Source organism: Cryptotermes secundus, unplaced genomic scaffold (assembly GCF_002891405.2).
Source record: "Cryptotermes secundus unplaced genomic scaffold, Csec_1.0 scaffold116, whole genome shotgun sequence".
Taxonomy (NCBI): domain Eukaryota; kingdom Metazoa; phylum Arthropoda; class Insecta; order Blattodea; family Kalotermitidae; genus Cryptotermes; species Cryptotermes secundus.
The window spans coordinates 1,249,168-1,261,901 of NW_019732857.1; the positions used below are offsets into that span (position 1 = coordinate 1,249,168).

The 12,734-nt window shown below is 36.8% G+C and overlaps 1 protein-coding gene across 8 annotated transcripts in view; it reads right to left on the reverse strand.

The window, feature by feature from the left end:
* LOC111867750 (synaptic functional regulator FMR1) overlaps positions 1 to 12,734 on the reverse strand; it is a 66,783-nt gene that overhangs the window by 7,203 nt on the left and 46,846 nt on the right. For all 8 annotated transcript variants that reach the window (XM_023857880.2, XM_023857879.2, XM_023857877.2 and 5 more), the window contains one exon: positions 5,568 to 5,774. In XM_023857880.2, the coding sequence (XP_023713648.1) occupies positions 5,568 to 5,774 (207 nt within the window). The remainder of the gene's footprint in view (positions 1 to 5,567; positions 5,775 to 12,734) is intronic.

Sequence of the window (12,734 nt, forward strand, 5' to 3'; positions counted from 1 at the left end):
AGCGCTGTGTTTAGACTAATGCTTCAAGGCGTCACCTGCTTACATAGCCGAGATACCGGGTGCTCATATTATAAGGCAAGGTTATAAAACCATCTTTTAAGATCATTTTAGTGAAAGTTTCATCCTTCAAAGCGTACCATTCACTGCTCAAATACTAAACAACCTGCTTCCATTGAAGATATAAAGGGGGTTCATATTATAAGGTAAGGTTATAAAACCACCTTTTAAGATCATTTTAGTGAAAGTTTCATGTTCCTATCTCATAGAATTTAAGAACAATGATGAATAAATAATTTTCGAGCAAAATTTAAATGGCCGGCTGAATATATTACCGCAGGAGCCGCGGCCGCGGAATTTAAATGACCACGTCAAAGGGTTAAGGAGGGAGCAGTGGGAGTGGTTGGAGAAAAACTGAGTTACAGGAAGGTAGGTGAGACCAACCACAGTTGTTGCAAGCACAGCCCTCAGAAAAGAAGAAATGGCGGTATGCCTGTAGGCCATTTGGAATGAACAGCCTTAAGGAGGGAGTAATGTAACATGATACCTGAAAGCCGGAATAGTGGAGCCAGAATGGACGTCTATTGTTAGGCAACTGCTTCGTAAATATGTTTCTGTGACAACACTCAACAATGGAACTATTGTTGAGAGATGGTGTTTTCGGTCAGTTTGCCCCGACACCATACAATGGGGATCTCAGGCAGCTGAGAAATCAGAATTGAGAGAGTCTCTGGATATGACAAGAAATGAATTAGACTGCGAAAAGAAGACTTCATGTGTGCTGCAGTTACAGTGAGACTGTTATAGTTCCTGTGTTAAAATTCGTTACCAGGAATTGACTAGAAGATAGTGTAACAGACTTATAACACTAGTGTGTGTGTAACAGTAAATTGAAAGTATGGAGATTAGTGATAGATCTGTAATTGTGTGTTGTTATGAGCGTGTATAAGTGTTGTTATGAGTGTATAAGCGTGCACTAAAATCCATTCATCAATCCAAAACTCTGTCTGTAAGTCATGCACACCCCCAAACACGTGACAATACTTAGAAACTGATAAGAAAGGCCACACTAAATTATAAATATTCAATTTAATACAACAACTCTTCATACACATCATTAAGGTTCATTAGTAATTATTTTTGAAACTGCAAAATCATAAGTTATTTATAGACTGGGGGTGGGGTCTCAAATTTTTTTGCATCGAGACAGCTTCAAACTAAGAGTCTGGGAACCGCTGACTTAAGAGCATGAGATCAAGTTTGTCACACAAAATAAGATTATATCAGCCAGATATTTCAGAGGCACTGGTCCTTGTGTGTGTGTGTGTGTGTGTGTGCACATGATCAGTTGGAAATAAATCATATTAGTTAACTTTCATCTGGTTGTATGGTAAGACATCAAAGAAAAATGCTGGCCATGGAAAACAGGAGGGGGATGCAAATATAATTTCTAGCACTGAGTTCTTCCCATTCATCTGTCATTTCCCTTTGTGTAATCTTGCCTACCAGCAGTGGTAACACGGCTGCCTCATTCACAACATACATCAACGAAGAGCAGACCACAGTTACTCAATTTCTGTGATCTGGGGTGCTGAAATTGAAACTGAAGTGTTTTGTTGCAATGAACGTCACTGCAATGTTACAAAATGGTCAGCTGTCATAAAAGCAGAAGAATCATGGCATCATACCACATCAGTGACTGAAGCAAACATGGATTAAGTTCATAATGACCTATCAATGAAGTTGCAAACCACTTGCAAATTTGTCACATGTCCACCTATCAAATCATCCATCACTAATTTCCCTCCATGAAGTTTGCAGATGGGCCCCCTTACCTTACAAAACAACTTTTGGATAAAATATTTAAACATCTGAAGCACCTTTTTCGACTGGTATGATGAGAAAGGTAACTTTCTTTTCTCAGCACCACTGTCATTGGTGCTTAAATGGCGATCCACCACATCATTAGATGCATAGAAGCAATGTCAGAGTAGGGAATAGAACATATGATGTCCCCTACCATCAACATCAGGAAAAAATACACTCATACCTGGGGTTTACAATGCATGAACCTCATCCAGAAAGGTGTATGACAATGAATATTGCATATTATTGTTACATGCTGTATGAAGAGATGAAGCCAGTGACTTGAAATAAATGGTAATGATGACATTCAGTGTTGTATTGGTGCATGACAATACCTGTCCCCACACTGCTACCCACACTGTTCGAACATTCCGGCAACCATGCTTTTAAGATCAAAGATCCACCATACAACCCTGACCTTGCTTTACCAAAGGTGCATTTTTTATTCATTTTACTACAGCTTTTCTGTCTTTGTGACAATCATGTGTTTGGACCATTCAAAGAGGCTATCATTTTGCAATGATCAGTGCTGAAAGATGCAGTGCATATGTGTCTTGATGCTCAGCCAAAAACATTTTATTCTGAAAGCATACAAAAGCTTGTGCAAGCTGGACTAAGTGTTCAAAAAGTGAGGAGAGAACTTTAAAAATGATGCAATTGAGAATTCTGAAATGTAGTTATTATGTAGTATAAGAAAATACACTGCAAATACTTTTCAACTTACCTATGTAAGTGAGGTACCCAAACAGGCATTCATTATGGGACCAGAGAACATCAAATAATTTATCAACAATGGAACAGCAACTAAAAGCCATTTCAATGTGTTCTCTTGCTACCATTACCTTTGCAATTTACACAGTTAACAAAATATCCTAATGGAGCTCCTTCTGTGGAAGGATTTTATGTTCGACTACGGACAAGGAAAATACATAAAGGAAATAACAGTGGTGGGAAACAGTCCTGCAAAAGCAACACTTGAGTTACAGCACAGAATATGTACACAAATGTACATATGTATGGTATGCTCTTTTCACTCTGAACAACAGAAACAACAATGATGATTATTAGTATTTTAAAGTAGCGAATGGTTATAACAGATTTCTGCAACAAATTTAATTTCCACATGATGGAACGATTCAGTTCACTTGCTGATTTATACGACATTTTGTCAATTGTCAAGATTAGTTAAATTATAATTAGTGAAGACTCATGGTATGTCCTACATGCTGTAACTTGGAATTAATTATACATGTATGTATATTACGTATTACGTAGCATGGAATAGTTACTGGGCAGGTTGCCACACAGAATATATGGCATATTTATATCGTGCAAGATAGATTTTATGACACTTGTGACAATCAACCATTAAGTTTACAAAATGTTTTCATAACATGTAAGCTAATGTTAGGCTTATTACAATGTGTTTAGATTAAATCTACAGTGAAGTCCAGACAGGTGAGTAACATGTTTCCTATGCAAAATGGTCTAAAACAAGCAGATGCTTTATCATCACCATAGCTTCTCAAATCTGCCATTAGGAAGGTCCAAGAAAACCAAGTGAGGCTGAAACTGATTGGAACCCATCACCTTCTGGTCTATGCTGATGACATAAGCCTACTGGGAGACAACATAATACCACAACAAAAACACAAAAGCTCTAATTGATGTTAGTAAGGAAGTAGGTCTAGAAATAAGCAGAGTATAAAGTCAGTGTATGTTGGTGTTCTGTCACTGGAATGCATGGCAAAATCATGACATAAAGATAGCTAACAGATTCTTCCAAAATGAGGCAAAGTTTAAATATTTGGGAATTATGGTAAGAAACCAAAACTCGATTCCTGAGGAAATTAAAAGCAGATTAAATTTGGCTAGTGCTTACTACCAATAAATTCAGAACCTACTGTCTTCTCATTCTGCTACCTAAAAACATAAAAATCAAAATGTACAAGGCTGTAATTTTTTTTTCCTGTAATTCTGTATGGGTGTGAAATTTGGTCTCTCACATTAAGGAAATTGAGGGTGCTGGAGAACAGGATGCTGAAGAGAATATCTGGATCCAAGAGGGATTAAATAACAGGAGGCTGGAGAAAAATGCATAATGAGGACCTTCATAATATGTATGCTTCCCCAAATAAAATAATCAACTCAAGGAGGATGAGATGAGTGGGGATTGCAGCATGCATGGGAAAGAAGAGGAATGCATACAGGGTTTTGGTGGGAAAGCCAGAAGGACAGAGACCATTAGGAAGACCTTGACATAGGAGCAGTTAAGAGAGGACAGTTTGTTAGTGACAGGATATAATATATAATTCAAAGAGGTCACTGATGTGCTGTTGTTGTTCTGAATGTGTATGCTCCAAATGAGGATACACATTATGACAAAAATGATAGCTTCTATGAGGCACTAGATCATGTATTTGATCAATTCCCTAAAAACCACACAAAAATACTGTTTGGAGATTCAATGAAGAAATAGGCAACATAACGTATTTTCAAACCAATGACTGAGAATGAGAGTTAACATGAAATTAGTAAAGATAATGGGGTTAAAATCAAAAACTCTGTCACATCCACAAATTAAACTGTTATCCCACATTGCAACATTCATAGATAGAGTTGGACATCTGATGGGAACACACATAATCAGATTGATGAGGTATATATGATGTCCAATACTTTGAATGAGATAACTGTAATATTAAGTACTAGTTGAGATCATTGTTACCAAATTTAAGCACAATTTTATCTAACATTCCTCTCAAGGTTTACACACAATTTTTTATCAGATGCTTGACCTACAAGTAACTGCATAAAAAATGAGGTATAAGCTATGCCTTGACATCTAGGACTCAGGACAAAATCACAAGGGGGGGGGGCGAGGGGGAAGCATGAGATGAGTGGGGCATGGGACAGCGAGACACATGTAGAAACCTTTAGTTGGAAAACTGAAGGAAAGATGACTTGAAAGTAGGCATACATGGGAGATATGGTGAAAGAGAGTGGCCCAAACTCATCTGACTACAGGTACAGACTGGTGTGAGGCACTTATGGACAGGGTAATAAACTTTCAGGTTCTATAAAAGATAATTTCTTAAATAGATCAGAGACTGTTAGCTCCTCATGAAGGACTCTGCTTCATGGTGACAGTGTTGTATACATAATTAGAAGTTACGAGATGGACTTGAGGATCATGTACTTCAACCATTTTTGGATATTATGATTTAGAATGGGCATCCTTATGAATTTCATACCTTCTTGTTACATCAAGGTCACAACGTAGATAATTACACTAATTCTTCCTCTGTCACAAAACGATGTATGGAAACAAATCTTTATGTGGGACCAAAGTCTACTAAATTTATTTGAACACAGAGTAATGTGACATTAAATGTTAGACTATTAGCAATCCTACATCCACCACTGATTTATGTTAAATTTGATCAGTAGTGCAATGGAAAACTTTAACTATACTGACGAAAAATGGATCCATTTTAAAGTACATATTCAGCAAAAGTGTAATATATTTGTTATTTTCTATGTATACACCTGAAAACAGGAAGCAAGATCAAAATATGTCGTGTTTTGAATCTGATATGATAAATAGATTGATTCACTGGTATATTCAATACAATCACATATTATATAATGGAAAAATATCAAGTTTTGTGCAATGGAGCAGAAACCTTGGCTATATAACTCACCCCTATCAACACTTGAAACATCTTGACTATCCATCACAGTATCCTCTTCATCTGTCATACGCCTGCGTTCATCTCGGCGGTGATCACGACGAAGTGGCTGGCGCGATGGATGTGTGTTTGGCCTCGGACCTGTTTGGTACTGGTGTTGCCGTGGTGGCAAATCTCTCACACGTTCATCTGCAGTGTCTGGTGTCTGATGGCGTGAACCTGTGATGTAAAACAGTTAATAGGTGCAGGCAAAGTATTATCATATAAATATGAAAATAATTATATATCACATTTCAAAACACATTCAGCATGTGTACTTCACAAATACTTATAATAAAACAGTCAATAGCAGTTTTTTTTGCCAAAGACGTCCTTCTGCCTCTACTGATAAGACATGTTCTGATATAAAAAACAAACAGAGAATGGCCTATTAAAATCAAAAGTAAACTTAGAATATTAAAACGGGAATTTTATTCGCTACAGGCTGTCTGATTCCAGAGAAAGCCACTTCTTATTAAAATAAATGCAAATACAACTAAGAATGGAATTACTCTGAAGAAAAAGTAAAGTTTAGAGGCTTGTTATAATAAGATAAAGGTAATGCTGCCCCTGTGCTTAATTATCCCCCTCCCCAGGAAAAAAGCCCCTGGTACCCATTGCATAGGAGTCTGAGTGGACCTCAGAGATGGTCTGGACACTGTGGAGTAGACAAAAAATGTTTGCCCCTGCTGGGAATCAAACCACAGCTGTCCAGCATGTAGGCCATTACTATACCAATAGAGTTATCCCAACTCTTTGCTATAGTAAGGGGCGATGTGATTCATGCATATTTGAGCTATAACATAATTTCTAATAAAAAAACAACTTATGGGCACTGTGTCACTAATTAAAAAAAGTCAGAAAGAGTATAGCTGTAACTATTTTACACACTGCATTAATAAAGCAATTCTACACTCAGAAAATAATGTCAATGGCATCAGTGAACTGCTGTTCATAACAGCCCTGATGAACAAATTAGAAAAAGTGTATATCCCATTCTATAAAGGCCTTCTGAGAAGATATATTTCTCACTGGAGTTTCAAGTAATACTGAATCCTGTTTATTTCCTATCAGGGTCTACTATCGAGGTGACTAATAGCATTAGCTGTGTGTCTATATGTAACTAATCATATTTTCTTGCTGAATGTGCTTGAAATCAATAGATGGTGTATACTGATAGTTTACTCAAAAACAGCTCACTGAAATCAATGGTAAACTACAAAAATATTATGACAGCTCATTCATTCATGACCTGCTGCATAACTTACAGTCAGGCAACATTCAACAAGTTATTGCTATGATAACTTGAAACTGTGTTAATTTCAGAGCTTTCACTCACTATTACAAAACCTTTTATATGTATAGGAAGACATGTCACAGTGTAGAAGGAAAAGCCAGAAGAGAGGGAATAAGAAACAAAAATTAAAGAGAATTTAAAGACAAATACCTTGGAGGAAAATAAAAATATGGTATGGACACATTTTAAGAATAAAAATATAATCCCAAAGACAGTTCTGAACATGGACAGATGACCCACATAATGTGGAAACATATAGGGAAAATGTTATACGTAGGTCAGTCAAAAAGTTCCCAGAATTCTCCTGCAGATGGAGAACGAGTGACAAGATAGTGCACACACTGTTGTGGTGGGAAGCTCAGCATGTCTGCTCGCAGGCGCAACAGGTCTGGAGGGGTTTCAGTGTGCAGTGTTGTTACTGTTCCGTTTGAATTAGACGTGAGTGTTGCTCATTCGACACAATGTTGCAGTTCGAACAGCGTGCGAAAATCAAGTTCATGGTGATACTGCACTAAAAAAATCTGAAGTTTATGACTGGTTTTCCCGGTTTAAGAATGGGCAGGAGACGTTAGAGGATGAAAAGTGCAGCGGGAGACCTTTGACATCCAGAACTGAAGAAATGATTGGAAAAGTGTGACAACTGATTCGATATGATCAAAGAATGACCATCGCGGAGTTGGTACTGTTACTGGCGATTTTTACGTGCAAGTTTTGCAGAGGTTGCGTGATGTGGTTTGGAGGAAGTGGTGCAACAAGTGGCAGGGACAGTGGTTTCTGCATCACAATAACGCACCGAGCCACACATCACTTGTTGTGCAGCAATTCCTCGCTGAGGAAAACATTCCTGTCATCACTCAACCATCGTACTCTCCAGATCTCGCTCCAAGTGACTTTTGGCTGTTCCCTCTTCTGAAAATGGGCCTCAAGGGGACATGTTTCGCAACCACGGAGGACATCAAATCGAATGTGATGGGTGAGCTCTGGAAGATTCCAAAATAAGCCTTCCACTGCTGCTTCCAACAATGGCAGGTTCGATGGAGCAAGTGTGTGCATGCGCAAGGGTCCTACTTTGAAGGTGATTAGGTAAGCGTTGCTGTATGTCCTACCATTAGAGTGCTATACCACCATTCTGGGAACTTTTTGACTGCCCCTCGTATAATGCTCTTCACTGTAACCTCATTTATTTTCCATTAAAAGAGAATTTCTACTGGTTTTGCTGACAGTTTCTAAACATACTGGAACAAACACAATATCTGGGATTAGTATGCCAGAAGCATGAGATTATGATATTACATAAGAAATCTGAATGCATTACTACCTTTGGTTGTAGAAACATGTTACCATGGTTACCAATAATAGGCAATGGTTTGAAAGAAGTCCTCTACAGCCTGATCAAGGGATGGGAGGAATGCACCTAGGTCTTGTCCGAGAACACAGCTTGGCCTGTGAAGAGTCTGAATCACTGCTGGATTGTTACACTGAAGTTAAGTCCATGTTACTTGTAAAATTGCCTTCGACATGTATAAAAGAAAGAGAGACCCAACACATGATATTGTATTATTTTATTCAATGGCACAAGCAGGGAATCCCCACAGCCACTAGTGACTTCAAAGAAAACTCATGTTTGCGCATATTTCAATCTGTAGCATTCCTATTAATCCACAGGTGGCAAAATACGCAAAGTTCTTTATAGTTTATCTTTCTGGTGAAGAGGTTAATCAAAGGCCTGCAATTATTACAATTGTGTGAAGACAATTTCTATTCTTTTAGGAATAAGGAATGGGGATTTTAGGAAGTTGCAACATGTTAGTTGACAGTTGGACTCGAACATACTTTTGGCATACCCTTTCAGGCTTCAAAACTTTTTATGGCTTATCAGCACCACACCATGCAAACAAAGATGCAGTTAAACCATGCAGGAAATCAAGGTTAGTAACAGATGACATTTGTTCACTTCATTTCCAAGCTGTAAATATGAATTTTGATCCAAATCTTCCAACATATATGCTACTGGCTTTTGTATACTAGTTAATTTTGTGAAAGAACCAAGTCCCCAGCTGAAAGGGTAGCACAAGTTTCGAGTCTGAACTCTTCAACTCTGCAACAGAGGCTCACATTAAATCAATAAGACACTCTGTAGTTTTTTAAGTCACTGTACAGTAGTTTTTATTTTTATTTATTAGAAAAATTTCTGTAAATAATAAAGAGGTACGATAATACGGAAAAATGCCCTCAATTCCGTAAACTGGCAACATTTTTGTCAATTGTTGTTTCTTCTTTCAAGCAATCTTGAACAATTACAATTACAACCATAATGAAGTTGTTTCAATATACATTTTCAGTATCCTTTATGCACAGACTGAATGGCCTAAACCAATCAATCAAACACACTTTAATTCTCGTGTAACTAGAAAGCCATCTATAATTTATACCCTTCCAGCTTGGTTTCAGTTTCTTTCAAGTTTTGGGAGCAAATAGTATAGCCAGTATAAAATTGATGTAGAGGTCGGAAAAAATCTTCACCAATATGCATGCCTAAACCATACAGCTCCAGCTCTATAGATGGCAATGACATCTCACTGAATGTTCATCCCTTAGCCATACTCTGGTATTAATATGTACAATAAGTTAATTCCCTGAGAGTAAAAAGCACTAAGGTAAAAATCTTCACATCTTTAGTAATAATTATTTTCAGTCTCTACCCTATTACAATTTGTTTCAAATGTGAAGCTTAATCTCCGACCTCTTACCAAATGCAGCATATTCATGAACCACCACACAAATTCCAACTTGTTACATAACAGAAACTAATTAACAATCTGTCATTAATTACTTGTATTAGATGGACTATTTGCAGATATATTACAAAATTTTTGGACAACACAGAAACCCAATTCCATGTCATAAAACTAAGATCAGATTTTAAAGAATGAGATGATGTTCAATGAACATGTACACTGCAGAAAACTTACTAGCATCCATCTGAACACCACAGAATATAACAGTCAAATTTAAAACAAATATACATATAACTCTACTACTTATTTTAAACATTACTTTACTATTAAACTAAAGAGAAAAATAAAAAGACAAACCAACCATTACCTTCACCAAACATGTTTACAAACAACATTTACCGTTTCATAGCAATCTCACATGAATTACACTGCATTTGGTTTCATTCCTTATGTCAATATTACAAACATTATTAATATTATGAAGCCTACAGTCGAGAATGAAGTGATACAAGTCTGTATTTGGAACTGTGCAGCATATTTGAGTAATGAACAGAGCAGATGGAGGCAGTATGAACAGTTTCTGTATCATGCAACTTGAAAATATAATTTACACAGCACTACCTTCAACATATTGACACAGAAAATAAAATCAACAATCACCATACAGTCATGCTGTTAAATTTATTTTCAACTCAGCAGGAGTTTTGTTATATTTCTGGGGCTGGGAATGAGGATGACATGCCCCACACATTGATTACTCGTGTTACTAACCCTATCTGGTTTCCTTGTAATAAGAAATCCTGCATAAAATATGCTACACGTTTCCTCATGTCATATTTCATCTAATATTATAGGCCAATACTTCTTCATATTGATAATCTAATTTCTTTCAACAAAAAATGGAACACACATACTGACAGAATAGTATCTCTATCAAGAACAGCATTTAAACAAGAAACAATTTTATTTTTAAATTTACCTCATTTTGATCCTTTGAAGTACATTTCATGCTTTAACATGGGAGTTGCAACATGATGCATGGCAAAATTTTAAGTGATACTTTGTGTTACCATGCATCAACTGTGAATAAATCTCTGTTACTTGACAAAGGGCAAGTATAGCATATTGCTCCCATGAAAAAGTTAATCATTAATTTCATCTTGTGTAAGAAGTATGTACACCCATTTCATGTACAGATGATATGAAGACTGAATGTGGGACTGAATTTTAATGAATATAGGGAGCATACTACAACACTTTACAAGTGAGACTGAAATTATCTAGAACCTCATTTAAAAGTATTTATATTTAAGATAGGTTAAACTAACATCCCAATTACTGAACAAAACAAGAACAAACAATAAGTCACAGAAATACAGTATACTGTTAACTTTTATAGCAAATCCCACAGCCCATTTTGTAATACAGCCTGCACATTAAAACCAAATGAAAGAATAATAATATAATTGTACTGCGCGTGAAATTCAAAGAAATGTTTTTGCACAACACAGCCAGAAAATAATCTGCAAAAGTTGTTCCAGGAATTTTATAATGAGGCAGTAATATTTCACAGACTCTTCAGCACACTGTGCATTTGCAACAATTATAATTAAAATACACTTTAATGCAACAAGGCAATTACATTTACAGAGAATATGGATAATTAAAGTCATGGACAGCTGTCAACTATTAGTTTCCTTGCATGCATATATTACTAGGGATGCACAAGTCTTGAATTTTTCAGATCGAATCAAGAAACACTTTTCAGTCTCTATTCATACACTAATTTTGCTTTTCCAGACTTAGACTTTCCTGATACCAACTTCTGCTTTGCACATTGGTGTCATGTCAAAAGGAATCAGTATTGTATCTGCCTGAATGGATGACTAGTTTTCTCCCCCCACTTTTAAGGTTTAAAAACTCTGTCATCATCATGAATTTGAATGCTATATGTTCATGCAATGTTTTAATTGGTTTTAAGCTTTTAGCAGGTTTACGGTGCAGTTTTCATCATGGATAACTTATTTGCTCTGGTGTGCTATGGCAGTAGCAAGTGAGAAAGTTAAAGAGAAATATGTTTCAAGTCAGAAGCTGTGAGCTGTCACAATGTTGCTCAAAGAACAAATCAAAAGTTATGAAACAAATGCAGTAATTAACTAATTTATGATATCAAAGGTTTCTGTGCTGACATGTCACTCAACATAAAAGTGTTAGATTATACTGTGAAATGATGGCTGAAAGCCAGAATAGTTTAATGGGAAGAATATTAAGAACAGAAGTACTGTTGTGAATATGAACAAAAAAGTAAAACAAAAAAAGTAAAGCTATCCCTGTAACAGGTCGTGAAGGCCCATAGGATTGTGAGACGTTGAGGGTCCAACATTATCTAGACAATCGGTTCAAAGATGGTGGTAAGGTTGACAGCCTTGTGCATTGGTTGCGCTTTACTCCACATAAAAATTATTTAATTAATTCCTGGTACTCATTTCTGTTAGAGGCTGAGTCGACCCAAGGGCCATAGTGCAGCTGGAAGGATTAGGTCAATTGAAAAAAATCCAATGATCTTATCAGGACTAGAACCTGCGACCTTCCAGCTTGTAGCATAGTGCCTCAACCAACTACAGTACCGCATGCCTATAGATAGATACCTATGTGGCTAATAATCATGTGTTAACTCTTTGACTGGCGCGGGCGTGTTTTAACGCCCGGATGATGCCAGCCGTTCCCTGGCGTTGGCGTGTTTTAACGCTTTGACAATCTCTTCCCTTCTTTGCTCTCTTGGCACTCATCAACCAAAGACATATATATGATAGTTTTTGTGCATGTTTGTAAAGAACCCTTGTAAACTTTGTGGGGGTCTACATTACTGTCAGAACCCTCTGAGAAGGAAAAGGTCAGAAAATATTTCACATTCATTCAGTTTCACCATGGCTTCTTGCAGCAAGTGTCTTCGTGTTCCTACAGACCAGCTGGAAAATGTTGTGAACGAGATTTGTTCTGATGATGATAGTGGCGATGAAATAATGATTCCTGAATTGGATGAAGTTGATAGTGACAATAATACAGTGACAGACAATGATCCACAAGACAGTAATCATGAACATT